A 20,000-nucleotide genomic window follows, 5' to 3' on the forward strand; every position below is an offset into this window, starting at 1 on the left:
TTTCTCTCTTTCTTTCTCTTTCTCTCTCTCTCGCTCTCTCTCTCTCGCTCTCTCGCTCTCTCTCTCTCTCTCTCATATAGCGTGTCTCATTTCTTTGGTCGTTTGTTTGAAAGTGGAACCTTTAAATTTTTATTGTAGGCTACTTCTTACAAGGCCGTGTAAGGGTGTTGATTTGAGGAGGAGAATTCTTTTTTTAAAGGGAATCTTCATTTCCCTTCCGACAGCATATTTTCGTCCATTGTCCTCAAACAGACACCAACGTTGGCAAACGTACCCTAACCAAATATCGAAACTATGTGAATATAAATCTGTTTGCCAAGTATTTAATACATTTCAATGTCAAATAATTTTCTTATAAACATCTTCTGTAAACAAACGTGTACTAATGCAACAATAATGAAAGATATATATGCTTAATTTTGCAAAATCATGGGTAATGTATCTGGACCGCCATCTTGTCCTGCTACCTTCCGGCGTCATGACGTCACAGATGGGATGTATGGACCGCTGACTTGGCACGCTCTGCTACTGTCATCTGTCAAGTTTTAAGGGGGTGATCTATGTCTCCATTGCTATTGGCGACTTGTTCAGGCAAATTCTAAAGTCCCTCTACAGCCTTTCAATATTCTTGCTTGCTTGTAGATGACGCCACTGACAAATTAGGTTTATTCATTGTTATATTTTTGTATGTCTCGTCAGCTATACTTGCATCAATGGGTACTGAGATAGGCGCCATATTTGTGGAAATAAAGAAAATAAAAGACGACAAGCGTAGGGATCTGAAGGATAACCTCTTATCAGAGAATGGGATAATTAAACTTTTCAGTTTATTAATTAATTTCTTTAATCATTTATTGGATTACAAGCGTTCTACAAGAATAAGAAAACGGTTTTAAAGTGGTTAGTGGTTAGAAGAAGCAAAACTAAAGGGAATAGATATATACATACACGTGCATACATGAATGCATAAATGCATATGTAACAGGTATGAAAATTTGGAGACTGGAAGACAAGATTCCAGTATCTACTGCAATTAAGTACATGCAATTAGTTTTTTTTTTTTTTACGGCATAGAGAATTGTTAGGTTAGGTCAAGTTAGGTTAGGTTAGGTCAGGTTAGGTTAGGTTTCAGATTAATATTTATTTCTTACCTCTCTTCAGTTGTTGAAATGAACTGCATGCCGTAAAATGGAAAAGAATCGCAATTAGATTATATGCATGCATACATACACATATGGACGTGCATACGCGCATGCATGCATATATACCAGGTGTGAGCATTTAGAGACAGGACTCCAGTGTCTAATACAATCAGGTATATATTATATATATATATATATATATATATATATATTAATATATGTGTGTGTGTGTGTGTGTGTGTGTGTGTGTGTGTGTGTGTGTGTGTGTGTGTGTGTGTGTGTGTGTGTGTGTGAATAATTCGCTAGTGGGCAGCGACATCGATCATACAATCTTCATGACCGTCGCGCAGAGGATTCGAACCACTGCTTATGGACCCAAGAGAGGCTCCACAACACCCGCCTTTGACCATTCAACCACAGACGATCTAAAACCGTATGGCGAGAAGCGTGAGGGGGATTCGTTCTAATCCTTACCATTCCCACTGGTGCGATTAGCCGTATTGTAAAATGGGGGTATGGGGGAGCAGTTAGCGCCCTCCCCAATCTCGGTAATCAGATAGATTACGAGTTCATACGGTTTTAGATCGTCTGTGGTCGAGTGGTCAAAGGCGGGTGTTGTGGAGCCTCTCTTGGGTCCATAAGCAGTGGTTCGAATCCTCTGCGCGACGGTCATGGATATATATATATATAAATATATATATATATATATATATATATATATATATAATTGTGTGTAATATAGAATTAGGTATATATACATCATAGAGTACATACATGCATGCATGCATGCATGCATACATACAGTGCATGCATACATACAATACATGCATATATATATATAATATATAATGTATATATATATGTGTGTGTGTGTGTGTGTGTGTGTGTATGCAGAAAAAACACAAAGGAAAAAGATAAACTGATGACCAAGCACTTTCGTCTATTCAGACATCCTCAGGGTACGAATAGACGAAAGCGCTTGGTCATCAGTTTATCTTTTTCCTTGGTGGTTTTTTCCGCATATTTAGAATCACGAGTTTATGTGATTTCTCATGCATGTATATATATATATGTATATATGTGTATATATATGTGTGTGTGTATATATATGTATATACAGTATATGTATTTATGTATATGTGTATATATGTATGTGTATATGTGTATATATGTATATATATATGTATGTGTATATATGTATATATATATATGTATGTGTATATATGTATATATATATATGTATGTGTATATATGTATATATGTATATGTGCATATATGTATGTGTATATATGTATATATGTATATGTGTATATATGTATGTGTATATATGTATGTGTATATGTGTATATATGTATATGTGTATATATGTATATGTGTATATATGTATATGTGTATATATGTATATGTGTATATATGCATATGTGTATATATGTATATGTGTGCTAATAAGAACACGGGTACGTGTGTTCACTTATGCAAAGTAGACCACTTGGAAAAAGAAACTAACGAAGCAGAGCGCTTTCGTATATTACATCTTCAGTGCAACAAGTACATAGTGATAGGAATACATAGACAATATATACATGATACAAAGGAACAAGGACAGTTTGAATAAGCGTAGCGACCAATTACCCCCTGGAGAGCGGAAGGTCATTGTCAATTATCTTACGATGGTGGGGCGACATCAGGTCACAGTCACCAAGGGTCTCTGTTTCTACTAATGATATAGGGCGACATTAGGTCAATTCGTTGGGTTATATTTTACCTGGTATTATCTTACTAATTTCTTGACAAATGAAATTATCAAGTTTGTACAAGCCTTTATGTAGGTTGGTATTTTGATTACTGCAGTTTGATTCATACCACCAGTAATCAAAATACCAACCTACATAAAGGCTTGTACAAACTTGATAATTTCATTTGTCAAGAAATTAGTAAGATAATACCAGGTAAAATATAACCCAACGAATTGACCTAATGTCGCCCTATATCATTAGTAGAAACAGTGACCCTTGGCGACTGTGACCTGATGTCGCCCCACCATCGTAAGATAATTGACAATGACCTTCCGCTCTCCAGGGGGTAATTGGTCGCTACGCTTATTCAAACTGTCCTTGTTCCTTTGTATCATGTATATATTGTCTATGTATTCCTATCACTATGTACTTGTTGCACTGAAGATGTAATATACGAAAGCGCTCTGCTTCGTTAGTTTCTTTTTCCAAGTGGTCTACTTTGCATTGCATGTATGTATATATATATATATATATATATATATATATATATATATATATGTAATTGTGTGTGTGTGTGTGTGTGTGTGTGTGTGTATGCAGAAAAAACACAAAGGAAAAAGATAAACTGATGACCAAGCGCTTTCGTCTATTCAGACATCCTCAGGGTACGAATAGACGAAAGCGCTTGGTCATCAGTTTATCTTTTTCCTTGGTGGTTTTTTCCGCATATTTAGAATCACGAGTTTATGTGATTTCTCATGCATGTAGATATATGTATATATGTGTATATATATGTTTATATGTGTATATATATGTATATATGTATATATATATGTATATGTGTATATGTGTATATATATGTATATATGTATATATATATGTATATGTGTATATGTGTATATATATGTATATATGTATATGAATGTGTATATATGTATATATATATGTATATATGTATATATGTATATACATATATGTGTATTTATGTATGCATATATATATATATGTATATATATGTATATATGTATATGTGTATATATGTATGCATATATATAATGTGTGTGTGTGTATGTGTGTATGTGTATATATGTGTGTAGATATATGTATATATGTGTATATTATATATATATGTATATATTTTTTCTTTTCTTTTTCTTTTTTTTCTTTTTTGTGCGCGTGTGTTCACAAGAAAAATATTTGTTCACGACAGCTGGATTTTGTGCCGCCATATTCAAATAATTTCTACGAAGAAGCACATTTTGTATCTTATTTTGGTGAACGATCGACGATTCTATGGGAGGGCCCCCGTGCACCTTGACCACAGTGTTGTATTTTTTTTTCTTGTCAACAGGAGGTGATTTTATTCAGCTGAGGGGAAGAATAGATTGACATGACGTCATAACTCCTCTTTATTAATTTATTTATCTACTCTCTCTCTCTCTCTCTCTCTCTCTCTCTCTCTCTCTCTCTCTCTCTTTAACGTTGATGCTGCCAACTGACCCGTGTCCTGTTCTTCATATTCACGTTCACTTAAGTGCTCCACAACGGTGTTTTTTTCATGATGTCTGTTGTCTGCCTCATCTGTCTATCTGTCTATCTACCTATCTATATCTCATGTATCTATCTATCTGTCTATCTATCTATCTCTCCATCTATCTATTTATCTATCATCTCTATCTATCTATTTATCTATCATCTCTATCTATCTACCTATCATCTCTCTCTCTCTCTCTCTCTCTCTCTCTCTCTCTCTCTCTCGCTCTCTCTCTCTCTCGTTTTTTCTCTCTTCTCTTTCACTCTCTCTTTCTCTCTCGCTCTTTGCCTTTTCTCTCTCGCATACTCTCGCCTCTTTAATGGCGGCGGCGGTGGTGAGGGCCGCGCGTCTTGTCTGCCCAAGTTGGTATTTTTAAAACTGAACACGTTCCAACCTCCGTGTCCGTGTGTGTGTGTGCGTGTGTGTGTGTGTGTGTGTGTGTGTGTGTGTGTGTGTGTGTGTGTGTGTGTGTGTGTGTGTGTGTGTGTGTGTGTGCGTGTGCGTGTGTGTGTGTGTGTGTGTATGTATTCACCTTGGTCTTTGGATCACGTGCTGAACTCGTGATCGACAGCTATTTCCTTCACGGAAGAGAGCTCAGAGCTCCTATGTCCCATCTATGGGTAATGTTGTGACCTTACACGCACACACACCTCCAACTCCCCACCCACGAGAGTTGGAGAATCGACTCGAAGCGCAGCGATACTGAAATTATTTCAGCCCTGGACAGGATTCGAGCCCGGACCGCCGTAGTAACACTCGGGAACTCTACCAATCGCGCCACCGAGTCGTGTAGACGTGTGTGTGTGTGTGTGTGTGTGTGTGTGTGTGTGTGTGTGTGTGTGTGTGTGTGTGTGTGTGTGTGTGTGTGTGTGTGTGTGTGTGTGTGTGTATGATCACACTTACACATAATGAGATGTGAATGCACACATACACACGCACGCGCGAACGCACGCACGCAAACAACACACAAACCCATCCATACACGCACGCAAATACATACATACATACATATAAACATGCATACATACATATAAACATGCATACATATATACATGCATACATACATAAAAACATACATACGTACATAAAAACATATATGCATACGTACATACATACACCGCGTGTACACATTTAGCCGCTGTTTATTCATTTATTTATTTATATATTTATTATTATGGAGGGCACAGAGATGGAGGGGAGAGTGATGTCTTTACCCTCTACGATTCCTCCTTCATCTTTGTTGCTTCCCTCTCCTCCTACCCTCTCCCCTCCCCCCTCCCCTCCTTCCCCTCCACTCTCTTCCCCTCCACTCCCCTCTCTTTCTCTAACCCTCCCCTCCCCTCCATCCTCTTCCCCTCCCTCCCCCTCCCCACCACTCCTCTCTCCTCCCCACCCCTCCTCTCTCCTTCCCACTCCTCTTCTCTCCTCCTTTCCCCTCTTCTCCATTCCTCTCACCTCTTCTTCATTCCTCTCCCCTTCCCTTTCTTCCCCTCTCTTCCCCTCCTCTCCCTTCCGCCATCTCATCCTCCTCTCCTTTCCCTCCCCTCTTCTTCATTCCTCTCCCCTTCCCACCCCCTCCCTTCCCTCCCCTGCCTTCCTCTCCCGTCCCCTCCTCTTCTCTTCTCCTCTCCTCTCTTCTCTTCTCCTCTCTTCTCCTCTCTTCTCCTCTCCTCTCCTCTCCTCTCCTCTCCTCTCTTCTCCTCTCTTCTCCTCACCTTTCCTCCTCTCCACTCTTCCTTTCCCTTCCTCTTTATTCTCGTCCCTTACACGCGCTACTCCTCTCCTCTCTCCTCCCCCGCACCTACTCCCCTCCCTTTCTCCTCCCCCTCCTCTTTCTTACCTTTTCCCTCTTCTCCTGTCCCCTCCTCTACTCTCCCCTCTTCTCCTCCTCTCCTCTTCTCCCCTTTCCTCCCCTTCCCTTTCCTCCACCTCTTCTGTCCTCCCTTCTCATTTCCTCCCTTTTCCCTCCCCCTTCCATCTCCTCTCCTCTCCTCTCCTCTCCTCTCTTTCTCTCTCATTTTCTGCTTTCCTCTCCTATTCCATCTTCTCCCGTTCCCCCCACCTCTCCTCTTCCCTCATCTCTTCTCTTTCCCTTCCCTCTCCTCCCATTTCCCTACCTTCTCCTCTCATCACCTCCCTCTCCCCTCCTCTCCCCTCTTACCTCCTCCTCCCCTCCCCTCCCCTCTCCTATTCATCTCCTCAACTCCTCTACCCTCCGCTCCCCTCTCATCTCCTTCCCTCCTCTCTTATTTCCTCCATTCCCCTCTCCTCTCTTCTCTTCCCCTCTCCTCTACTCTCTTCCCCTCTCCTCTCTCCTATTCCCCTCTCCTCTCTCCCCTTCCCATCTTTCTTCCCCTCTTTCCTTTTCTTCTCTCCTCTTTTCTTCTCCTCCTCTTCTTTCCCTTTACTCTCTTCTCCACCCCTCTCCTCTCATATCCCCTCAAACTTTATCTCCTTCCTCCTCTTATCATCTCCTTCCCGTCCCTTCCATTTCATTTCTTCCCGTCCTTTCCCTTTCCTCCTCTTCCATTCCCCTCCCCTCCCCTTCCTTCCTCTTCACAGCCACCCTCTCCCTTCTCATCTCCTGTTCTCCCTTCTCATCTCCTGTCCTCCCTTCTCATCTCCTATCCTCCCTTCTCATCTCCTATCCTCCCTTCTCATCTCCTATCCTCCCTTCTCATCTCCTATCCTCCCTTCTCATCTCCTATCCTCCCTTCTCATCTCCTATCCTCCCTTCTCATCTCCTATCCTCCCTTCTCATCTCCTATCCTCCCTTCTCATCTCCTCCCTTGCCCTTTCCTCTCCTATCCTCCCTTCTCATCTCCTATCCTCCCTTCTCATCTCCTATCCTCCCTTCTCATCTCCTATCCTCCCTTCTCATCTCCTATCCTCCCTTCTCATCTCCTATCCATCCTTCTCATCTCCTATCCTCCCTTCTCATCTCCTATCCATCCTTCTCATCTCCTATCCTCCCTTCTCATCTCCTATCCTCCCTTCTCATCTCCTATCCTCCCTTCTCATCTCCTCCCTTGCCCTTTCATCTTCTCCCTTCCTCACGTTCCTCTTCTTTCATCTCTTCCCCTACCTCTTCTCTCCTCATTTTTCATTCCTCTTCCCTCATCACTCCCCTTTTCTCCTCTCTCCCTTCTACCCTCTCTTTCTAACCCTCCTTCCTCTCTTCTACCCTCCCTACACCTCTTTTCATCGTTCATTCCCACCGTACCTTCTCCTCACTTCGCCTCGCCTCATAACACCCAAATGCTGCTGCGCGTCCCCTACTATGCCCTACAACTTAACAACTTTATACTTCACAAGAGACGAATATAATTGTCACTGTTGGCAATGAAGAGAGACAACGCAAGTTCCTGAGGCTATTTACGATTTCCTGGCGTGATGCGAGCATTTGCTAAATATACGCAAATATGCAAATATATAATATATATACACCAAGGGCTCTTTCAAACCTTATAAGAGAGGTAGACAAGGCAAAGGCATGCACGTACTCCCATCCATTTCACTCCTACTCATTCGACTTCCCTCGTGAATGAAAAGTCATCCCTGTCTCCTGCACACTGCCTGCGTCAGAAGAAACCCAGGGAGACACAGTACATCCATAGAGAGCCCCCCATCTCCGTCCCTTCATGCGGATAATAACGATGACGGGGAGATATCCTTTCAGGTTGCGTCAAAGTATCATCCATACACAGCCATTCTCCACTCACCCCTATCCCCTGCCCTCTCCCTTCCTTGCTCAACAGACATTCCTCTCTTGCTCAACGTCCCTTTCACCCCATCCATCCATCTCATCCTCGGTCGTCCTCTCAACCTCATTACATCAACCTCTTTTGATAATCTTTCTTCACTCATTCTCTCCATGTGTCCAAACCATCCCAATACTCTTTCATCAGCCCTACTTGCCATCTCCTTTTCCACTCTGTTCAACTTTGTAACCCCTGTCATACTTCTCAGATACTTCATTTCAAATACATTTAAACTTCTTTCTTCCTCTCTCGATCTCCAAGCCTCCGCTCCATACAACGTCGTCGCACACCTTCATATAATTTCTTCTTTGCATTCATTCCCAAATTTCTATTCCTAATGACATTTTTCAATTTCACAAGACATCTACTTCCTTCTCTCAATCTACCATTTACCTCTATCCCCGGTCCTCAATTTCCTGCCACATCCGACCTCAAATACTTAAAAATATCCACTTATTCCAGCCTCTCTCCTTCAAGACTTGTTTCCAATTCGCTGCCAGCCTCTTCCCTTGTACTTCTCATCATCCTACTTTTACCCACATTTACTTTTAACTTTCTCCTCTTGGATACCTTTCCAAACTCCATCACTGTCTTAATCCCTCTTCTGACCCTGCCACAAGCGCAGTGTCATCCGCAAACAGCAACCGGCTCACATTACACTTTTCTCCATTTTCTTTAACAATATCTAGTTCCCTGCCCACTACCTTTGCCTTTACTTCCCACACCATCCCATCCATGTACGCACTGAACAGCCACGGCGACATGACACATCCCTGGAGCAACCCCACCCCTAACTCAAGGCATTCGCTCTCTCCATTTTTCATTCTAAAACAGGCTCTACTACTCTCCTAAAAAGTCTTAACCACTCTTAACAGTTTTCACCCAATCCCATATATCTGTAATACCTCCAATAGTGCCTTCCTGTCCACCCTGTCAAAAGCCATCTCCACATCCATAAAGGCCCATATATATATATATATATATATATATATATATATATATATATATATATATATATATATATATGACGTTACAGATATTGTGTCTGAAAAATTAATTGCAATACGCTCCGAAAATCAGGATATTTTTTCTTTATCGTCTTTTTCTTCCCACCTAACAGGAGGAAGCAGTAAGGACAAAGACTTTTGTAGAATCATGATTCTTGGCAGATTGGACGCTTAACTGCATTCCAGCCAAAGAAGAAAAGTCGGCGAAAAGGGAGAGGGACGTTGGGACCAGGAGTAAAGGACAAGACGAGAGGGAAGAAGAGGGCGAAACGAGTTTTGATCCATCAACTGACGGCTGCGTTCTCGAGGTGGTAAGCTCGCTCGCTAGCGGCTCGATGACGTCACGCAAAAAGGTAAACAAACCGATGACGCTTTTCTTTTGTTTTTTGTCCCAGTAGATGAATTATTCTAACAGTTTTTCTTTTATTCCCTTTTACATTTTATTTCCCTATTCTTGTATTTTTTACTTACGTATGAAGTGTTTTTAAGTAACACTTTTTTTATTGTTATGCTTCCCTCTGCGCTTTAAGATTTATTTTTCTGGACGAATGCAAAATAACAATGTGTTCTTTGCGGCAAAGTTTCCATGCGTGTGTTGTACTCAAACGGCGATTTCGAGTGATAATGAAAAAAAAAAACTCAGAAAGTGTATTACAGGACTACGAATATGGGTTTACGGTCACGTTTACTATATATACATTTGGATATATCATTACCTTAAGAAATATTAAACCAAACGTGGCAAGGCTTCGTAATCAAACTGTGCAAGATACTTGAAAAATAAGACAAAGATTTAATAAAGTAAAATGAGAAATATATTATATAGAATGAAATAAAATAAAATCAAAATAGTTTGAAAAATAAAGAAAAAACATTGTGATTTCTTAATATTAGACTCAATACTGAAAACAATCATTTTGATCAAATCGTCGACATCATTTCTAAGAGAGATGATTATATTGATACAATCAACATCACTAATAATGACGTTACTTTAGTTACTATTAGTTACTACTTATTGCTATTATCAATGCTACCTCTAAATAAATATTAGTATTGCTTCTATTCATAGTACTATTGCTGCTATTTCTAGTACTACTACTGCTGCCTCCGTTGCTAATTTAGCTACTACTGCTATTTCTACTAATAGTACTACAACTACTACTACTACTACGACTACTACCATCATTCTTGCTGCTGCCAATGCTCCAGTTAATATATATTCTATTTATTTGCTTATTCATTTATTTATCTATTTATTTATTCAAACATCATTAAAAGATAAACGAAACATGTATATTCATGATCATTTAACTTAAAATGAATGTAAATATATTACACTTATTATTACACCTTTATTTTGTTTTCGTCTTATGTAAGGCAAATGAAAATATCGTATTTAGTCCTCCCAATGAAAAAAGGAATAATGGCTGACAGTAGCATATGTTACCTTCAGTAGGAGTGCATGGCGTCGTATTCAAAATGATAACTGTCGTGCACACAACAACTAAAGTTTTTCAATTTTTGATATTATGCAAATCAATTTTTAAGCTGCCTTGAAATTGATTATGACTTAACTAGTGTGCATAAATTCAAAATGAAAATAGTTAACTTGTTTTGTATATATTGAATGACTATTTTCTTCTGAATTGCGAGATTCTGACAGAGCTGTTGACGCAATGACGTCATGTCTGCGTAATTCCTGCATAGATTTGAAGAATCAATTGACTATAGTGAGGCCAATCTTTAAATAATTTTTCCTTTTGGAAATTTAGACTTTGATATACAATTTTTCTTCAGATTTCTTTTAATTTAATCACATAATTGAAAATATATATGAAAAAATAAATATACATAATTCTGTCAAATACAGAACAAAATATATATTTCTTGGAATTCCACATTAGTTTGTTCAACTACACTGGTCAACAAAATTTATTAAAATAAATACCTGTCCCACAGACAAAAGAGGTGAAGTTGATAGATTTTTTCTACTGATTTCGAATACATTTTCAAATCTATTCTATCAGGCATAGTTTTTTGTGATAGCTTATTAAATTTTAAACAACTATAACTAATAAACGAGACTGACATTTCAATTTACTTACCTTTAAAACGTAGAAATGTATGATTTTCGAGTGTATTTTGCTTCTGGGAAATCCCTTTTTAGTGTCCAACAGTAATCAGCCAACATTGAAGAGCTCCACTTCCCTTGATACCGGGTTTCCATGTTCAGAATGCCCTTGTGGAACCTCTCACCGTGCTCGTCACTGACAGCGCCAAGATTTTCAGGAAAAAAGTCCAATTGAGAGTCTAGGAAATGGATTTTTAGGCTCATATTGCACCCCAAGGCCTTGTAGGATGTCAGTAGCTCTTTTACAATTTCAGAATGGTTATTTACTTTGTGATTCTCCAAAAACTCTGGACAAACTTTCTTAAATGACAGCCATGCAGCTTTTGCAAGATCATTTAGCTCTTTATCAAAATTCTGGCCTCTCATCAGCTCCTTAATCAGTGGTCCAACAAAAATACCTTCTTTGATTTTTTGCGTCATTTACTCTAGGAGACTTATTTTTCAAATATGTGAATCCCTTGCCAGTTCTATCTATACCCTAAAAAAAAAACAAAAAAAAATCATCAACCCTAGCTTAATATGCAAAAGAGGCAGATAAAGTTTCTCTGAATCAACAAGAGACAGATTGACAACATTCTTCTCTCCTGGGGTCAGTGATCGTTTTAGCCACACATTCTTTTCATAATGATTTTTCTTATCCCGACTGTCCCACTCATAGAGAAAGCAACAAAAATTTGTGTAACCCAGCTGCATTCCAAGTAAAAGTGACACAACCTGTAGGTCACCACAGATATTCCATTTATGTTCTTCATACTTAATTTTATGCAATAGAGTCTTCATACTCTCATGTTTCCATTATCTTAGCTGCATGGGCCAGAGGAACAGAAGATAATTTATTTCCATTGTGGAGCAAAACAGTTTTCAGGCTCATTTTTGAAGAGTTAATATGGTTTACTTGAAGAACAGATTGGCTGAAAGTGCGTTACAATCTCACGCAGTGTTGCCAAACTCAGTGTTGCCAACCGGTTGATTGAAATTTATCCCACGTAACACTCGTAACATAATATACCGTGGAACACAAAAACTGGAAAATTGTGGGTGATGGAAAAAATTAACATTATTTTTGGACTCTACATGCAGAAACATATTACAACTATTGTTTTCCTTGGGACATTCTTTGTCGACCAGTGCTATCAGTTGAACATAATATCATGTTAATCTTTTTTTTTTTTTTTTTTTTTTTTTTTAAATTTAATTCCATTGACCTTCAGCAGAGAAAAACGTTAATTTCTTTATTTTTATACGAAAGTGTTCTGTTCTATTTGCCACGGCAATTCAAATGCAATTAATATCTGCAAATAACGACAAGAAATCATGCGTAGCATTTGCTAATGCCCCAAATTTCTCGCCGACTAATTTTGCCTTACTATACTTCGCGCTCTATCTCCTTGCATATTTTTACTGCCATTAATTTCATCTTGATAATCTGCATAGATTATTTATAAATTTCCTGACCTACAACTCTTCCATTAACCATTTTTCTTTATGAAAAAAAATCGAGGTACTTGTAACAGGAAACTGAAAACTTAAAAAGTTATCACACCGGGTTTCCACGGGCTTTACCAGCGCCGACAGTTGAGAATTCGTTTGAGTGAAAACAACTTCGGTTAAAATATCTCATTTTTCAAACCTCCAAATATCAAATTATCTTTTCGTCATATATAGCAAAGCTGAATGCTGGACTCGGAAATTATAAACCTATACAAAGGTTAGACTGTTGAAATGGTCTTAGAGAAGTCTAGATTTCCGTAAGTGAAGTGATATTCTAGTTATTCTAGTTATGTAGAATGTGAGAGAAATTTTTTTCCAGCGTGATAACCCTTTCACGCCTAAGAATTTTAAATATTTTCTATTTACCTATTTATTCGTTTATTTATTCGTTCATCTATCTTTAGTTTTTAAATTCTTCACCTTGTTCATCTGTGAAATTAAAACGAATTCTGCTAGATATCTTAGTATCAGTTATTTGTCATCAATTGTCGACATTTTTCAAATCTGTTCACCATGAAAACAAAGAGATAAATTTCAACAATAAGTCTCTAGCGTCATCGTCATATACTTGACCATTCAGAATAATCTTATATTGATGATATATGGCAAAAATCACAAAATTTTGACCTGTCTAGTCGTGTAGTGGACTTAAGTAAGCATCAAGGATAGTATCAACATTACGTTCGAAAGGGTGAGACAGATTTGCTAGTAGGAAAATATGTCATTCAGGAAATCGGAACAAGAAACGAGAACTAAAAATAAATCAAATTCATTCCTTTTATAAATAAATAATTCCACCTATGAGATGAAAGTTTGAAAAATTAAATTCATTGATTATTTTCTTTAGACTGTCAGTTGAGACATTAGAGAAATGTACAAATAAGGTAAACGAATTATTCAAACACGTATTAATTAAGAGTCGTTTGAAAAATGAAAGACAGGATACTTTTTTTATTTTCTAGCCAAAGTTATAATTTCACACTTTTTCAAATCTATATGGCAAAAGAAAAAATTGCAAGATGAGAAGGTTAAAAATAGTTATTTTTTCTCGGAGCCATGTAGTCAGTGTCAGTTTAAATTCTTGCCGTTTTGTTTTTTTATTAATCTGTAATAAAAGCAAATTGGTTAGGAAATATATATCGAAAAAGCATTCAAGATGCCGTCCCAAGAAAAAAGAATAAAGGAACATATTCATGTCTATTAATTCTAGTTTATCTATGAAAAAATAATCACAATTATGTCAACTATTACACTACCTTAACACACACATTGCCAGACGTACAAAGCCACTCAACTAGTCATGTTCACGGAATTCCCACGGACAGGCGTGTTGGCAACTGGCTAAGGACTCGTATTCATTATTGTGACAACATTCATCAACGACCTTTAAAATGTTGTTTAGAGATGGTAATAGTAACAAGAATGATTATTTTGCATTTATGAGTAATTATAAGACTAGTGGTAACAATTATACCTTTACTTATTACAAACCCGAAACAGTAGAAGATAAACAAGACACAGATTATAACTTTAATATTTCAAATGTCAAAGGTAAAAACGAAATTAAACAATATATAATTTTTATAATTCATTATCATCAAAGATAACAATAGCGACGATAAATGATAATGATGCGATAAAACATATATATACATACAATTTTTTAATATTTGCAACAAATACATCATTAACATCGTCATGATGAAAAAATAACAATTGGGGCTTCAGCAGCATATTATCATGAAAGAAAAATAAATATGGGACAAGACAAAGATCATGGTGATTCTGAAAATCATGATTATTCATCAATACAAAGAACCAGAAAATATCTATATATTTCAGACAAAAACGAGTACAATTAAGAAAAATATTTAATTCGTTTGGTGGTAGTAATTGTAGTAGCTGAGGAAGAGGTAACAAGTATTAATGAAATAAGATAATTTCGGTAATATTCTTCTTTGTCTAATTAGTTGTCATGTAAATCAAATAAATGTTCATGTTTTTGTGACGCTGTGAATTTGTTGTTTAGAAGTAAATGTACAGTATACTTCCAAGAATTAAAAAAATGTCTGACTTTAATCACTGTTGACAATATTTGTATTCTAATGTCTTTGTGACGATGTCAAAGTCCAAAACTGTAGATATATTTGAATCGTCAGTAAAATCTGTTACGCTTTTCATGTTGTCCAATAAATAGTTTATCATTTTTTTTGTCTTTATCGAAATAGATGATTAGCATGGCACTATAGATTATTCTTGTTATCGAGCTCATAAGGTCGTGATTCTGCGACTGGCGGCCCCAATTTGGACCTTAGCGCCTGGCGTTGACACCCAAGCCTTCGTTTTGGAAAAAATAAATAAATAAATAAGAAATAAATAATGATGATAATAATTTACTTTTAAAACATTCATCTATTCAGTTATCTATTTTCTATTTATTTATATATCTATTTAGATATCTATTCGTCTGATCATCTATTTACTTATTGATTTATTTATTAATTTATTGATCTATTTATCTGCTAATTTATATATTCATTAACCGATGTATTAATTTATTCTACACTTGAAACAACTAGGAATAATCGAAGGCTAAACTATTCATAGTGAGTATAGGTAATGAAAATTATAAAGAAAAAAATATTTCAAAGTTATTATGAACGTTTGGCGTTTAAACGTCAGGTGATGAGGGTTTAGATTTGGCCTTTGCCACTTACCTAAATTAGAGTATTAACTCACCAACTACCAAAAAACCTTGCAAGGACTTGGTTTAAACTCTTGTTCTACAGAGCTCTTTACTCTCGGAGTTCTCTTTATATCCTTCTGCTTCTCTATTCAAGATTTGAACCAAAAATTTGTCCTAATCAATTATCCAAAGGATGTAGACCAACCCGTTTTAATTTATTGTCCCAAAGATTTATCTGACCAATGTTCTTATATAGCGGACATTACTGGCTCACTCACGAATACAGTTTTAGGGTCTGAAAACAAAAAGTAATGACTATAATCATTTAGTTTTCGATTGCACCAGAATCCCCTACTTATCCTTCTTTAAAAAAAATATCGACAAAGCATCGAATGTGTGTGTGTCTGCATGAGGTTGAGGCAAAAGTCAACCAACGTGGAGTGGCTCACTTCACACTAAGTCCCATGATCCTCGTATCTTAGGGCCATAGCCTGTCTTAGGTCTTTGCAAGGCGTCCCCCGGAAGCCTTCGACACTTCGAGCACTTCTTCGGCTGGGCAAGAGGTGAAAGATTAGGAGAAAGAGAATGAGGCGAAGTCGTCACGCACCAGCTTAAAACTCGTCCCAGTCAACTGGAAACACCCAAGCAAAGGCAGTAGCTTAAGTTAGCCAAGCCACGTGGAAATTAGTTGGGGAATTACTGAGTCTGTAGTCTGTGTCTTAGAATCCTCCTCCCCCATCCCACACCACCAAAGATTACTTAGGTGTCTTGGTGGACGTCGAAGCCCGGAGCAAGATGGATGCAGAAGGACAAAGAAACTATCAGATATTTCTGGATTGGTTGGAGTTCAGCCAGGTAAGTGGACGTTGTGAACGCAAAGCCATTTGGTTAGATATACATTGCTTTCGTAATACCGCATATCAATCTATGTACACTAATCCTCTTTTACTGAAAGGGGCTTTTAAATTTTATGCATTTATGTATATATATATTTATGTGCCTATATCAGGCATCCATCACAAAGCGATTTGTAGGAAGATGGGGCAAGTTCCTCATTGGCTGCCTCCGCAGCCAATCGTCGTATCCAAACGATACCTCTGAATGTCAAACCAAGTTTTGTGAATTACATGACGACTGAAGTCACTTGAAGAAAAGAATATTTGTTTGGATACTGACAGCTTTGTGATCGGAAATGGCGTCCCACTTTTTTTTTTTTCATTTTGGACCACAATGATACAATTTTTTGTAACTCTTCGGTGAAATAAGAAGAATCCTCTGGACTTTTTTTTTTTTTTTTTTTTTCGAACCTCGAGACCATTTTGGTTTGTCATAGTCTCCCCACCCTCGTCATGTGATCACCTCCACTGTTCCTCCCCCCCACCTACCTCATCCATCTCATGTTTCATTCTATCTACTCTTATCGTCTGTTTTCCTCTCCTTCATCAATTTTCCTTATTTCCCCCTTTCAATTCTCGTAATCATGATTGTTCTTCTTCCTCTCAAGGTCGAACTGATTTTCGAAAATTTCTTCCAGGATAATCTCCTTACCTCCATTATGAAATGGCTACACTTTATCTTCAATTTTCCTTTTTCCTTCTCAACATTTTGTTACTTTCTTACACATATCATACGAAAATTACGCGTTTTTCATTAATGGAAAACTTAATTCGATATCTGGTTGAATAAACGTTATTAAGAATAAATTACTAACAAATTACATCTTAAACATCTGCAGAAACGATCAGCACCGTAATCATAAATTCAGTTTAAAGGATGTTTCATGTAAAACGCTATAATTAGGTGGTTCTCGTAATTAACCTAATATCTTGTGGACGTACTTTCATTGAATAAAACTAAACATTCTGAAGAGGACACGTATACAAATAAATTGAATAATGAGCCTTAATACTCGCATAAGATTAACTTAATCACGAGGCTATAAACTATGTTGTGACCAACTTAGAACGCGTACACACACACGTGTACACATGTAGACACATACACATACAGACACATGCGTATACACACACATACACGCATACAAACACACACACACACGTGTAAACACACACTCTCTTCATACACATAAACACCTGTAAGTACGAAAAACACTCACAAACACACATAAACACAAATACACATGAATACAAATACACAAGCGCACAAACACACATACACATACACGCACGCATGCACGCACACACACACACGCAAACATACCACACACACACACACACACACACACACACACACACACACACACACACACACACACACACACACACACACATACAAGCATAGGTACTGTAAAAATACACCCTTTAACACACACACGAACACACAGACACACAGTCTCTTCACACACAAACACCCATAAGCACAAAAAACTCAGAAATACACATAAACATATATACAAACACATAAGCACATACACACATAAATACAAGAACACGAGCGCGCGCATACACACACACACACACACACACACACACACACACACACACACACACACACACAATGAAGCGCAAATATTCGTAATTGTACATTATGCACAGTGCAGCTGCCGTCACTGATATCAGCAGATTTTTTTTTTCTTTCTATTTTCATTTTTTCTTACTGTATTTCCACCTTTCTTTCCTTCCTTTTCTTCCATCTTTTCTCCTTTTCTCCCTTCTTTCTTCGTTTTCTATCTTTGTGAAGAGTATTCATCATCAGCCAGGAGCGATTGCGTCATTTGTTTGCGTTGACAGACGATTACGTCATCATTTGGTTATTTTGTAAAGCGTTGATTGCGTCACCGAATCAGCTGACAGCGGCAGCACCCCACCACCTACTAAATCAGTATAACTTCATTAGTGTTCTCCTATGTTCTCAAGTTTCGCCGTTCACGAGAACAAATCCGGCATAACTTCGTTTCCCAGGTATACGAGAGAACCCAATACCTTAGGGACTTCAGTGACACCCCTGCGGACCACGGTCACGTATCATTCTTTATTATCTGGAGACTGTTCTTCTCTCAAGATTGAATGCTGATCACTTTTGTACTTTTTCTTGTCCTTATTTTTGTACTGGTGATGACGATGATGATGACGATGAGGAAAACGGTGACGATGACGATGATGACAATGACGATAACGATGATGACAATGACGGTGATGGTGATGATGATGATGATGATGATGATGGTGATGGTGATAATGATGATTGTGACAATGATGATGGTGACGATGGTGATGGTGACGATGAGGATGGTGACGATGAGGGGAATGATTATAGCGATGATGATGATAACGATAATGACGACGACGATGATGATGACGACGATGATGATGATGACGATGATGATGACGAGATGATGATGGTGATAATGATGACGATGATGATGATGACTTAAAAGGGGACTTATGGCCTGCCATTATATGGACTATTGGCAAATACTTCCTTACCCTCCAAATTCACTCTCTCTTTGGAGTAACCTCACCTCCAATATTGTTAAGGACTTGAGATATCACCTCTCCTCCAACATTACCCTCCAAGACAAGATTCCACTCAAAATTTACCTCCAAATCATCTTCTTCACCCAAATCTTTTGAATGGTATTTCCTCCAAAACCAACCAATTTTCCTTGAATTCCAATTCATCTTATGTTACTCCCTTCAAATCCATTACCTCAAAGTGAAACCCTCCAAACCAAACCCTCCAAACCAAACCCTCCAAACCAAACCCTCCAAACCAAACCCTCCAAACCAAACCCTCCAAACCAAACCCTCCAAACCAAACCCTCCAAGAGGATTCCCTACAGTATCGGAGCCTCCAAATTTTTTTTCAATCCGAAATTACCTTCTGATTTTACAATATTTTCACGTGATATTTTCTCTCTCCCTTTTCGTCTTTCTCTATCTCTCTATCTATATATCTATCTCCCTCTCTCTCTATCTACCTATCTATCTATCTCTCTCTGTCTCTCTATCTATATATCTACCTCTCTACCTATCTCTCTCTCTCTCTGTGTATATATATATTTATATATATATATATATATATATATATGTATGTCTTTCCCCTCACCAGCACCCCACTACCCTCCCCGTCCCCCCCCCCGAAATCATTAATTATTTCGACTTTGGAAATATAAATAAAGAATATATCAAATAAAAATAATAAAAAGCCCACAACTGTAATAGAAGATATATATATTTTCAATCTTCTTTAGTTCTGCTTTCTTATCGTAAAAAAATGCTTATTTCGTATTGCGTTGCATTCTATCTTGTAGTCTCGTTGAATTCGCTTGTTTAACATTATTTTTGCTTTTAAGACTTTTTTACATTTTTTCAGACGAAAGTTTTTATTTTTTTAGCTTTTTGGCAACAGTCCAGTAGATGTTGCCGTCATCTGGGTCTAACTTTTCTCAAACTTGTTAAAAATCTACCCTCCAAATACAAATATTGAAAGAAAAATCTCTTAATATTATTTGCCTAATTAATTGCCAAATGACATATATACGGGGCA

The 20,000-nt window shown here is 37.7% G+C and overlaps 1 protein-coding gene across 3 annotated transcripts in view; it reads left to right on the forward strand.

Moving 5' to 3' along the window:
- Positions 1-20,000, forward strand: part of LOC143027822 (SET domain-containing protein SmydA-8-like) — a 49,222-nt gene that overhangs the window by 10,174 nt on the left and 19,048 nt on the right. For 2 of the 3 annotated variants that reach the window (XM_076189424.1, XM_076189425.1), the window contains exons 2-3: positions 9,294-9,533; positions 15,974-16,346. In XM_076189424.1, the coding sequence (XP_076045539.1) occupies positions 16,287-16,346 (60 nt within the window). In that variant the 5' untranslated portion in view covers positions 9,294-9,533; positions 15,974-16,286. The remainder of the gene's footprint in view (positions 1-9,293; positions 9,534-15,973; positions 16,347-20,000) is intronic. The other variant, XM_076189426.1, reaches the window with a different exon arrangement.

The sequence above is a fragment of the Oratosquilla oratoria genome, chromosome 8, assembly GCF_046742065.1.
Source record: "Oratosquilla oratoria isolate Oo_2021 chromosome 8, ASM4674206v1, whole genome shotgun sequence".
Taxonomy (NCBI): domain Eukaryota; kingdom Metazoa; phylum Arthropoda; class Malacostraca; order Stomatopoda; family Squillidae; genus Oratosquilla; species Oratosquilla oratoria.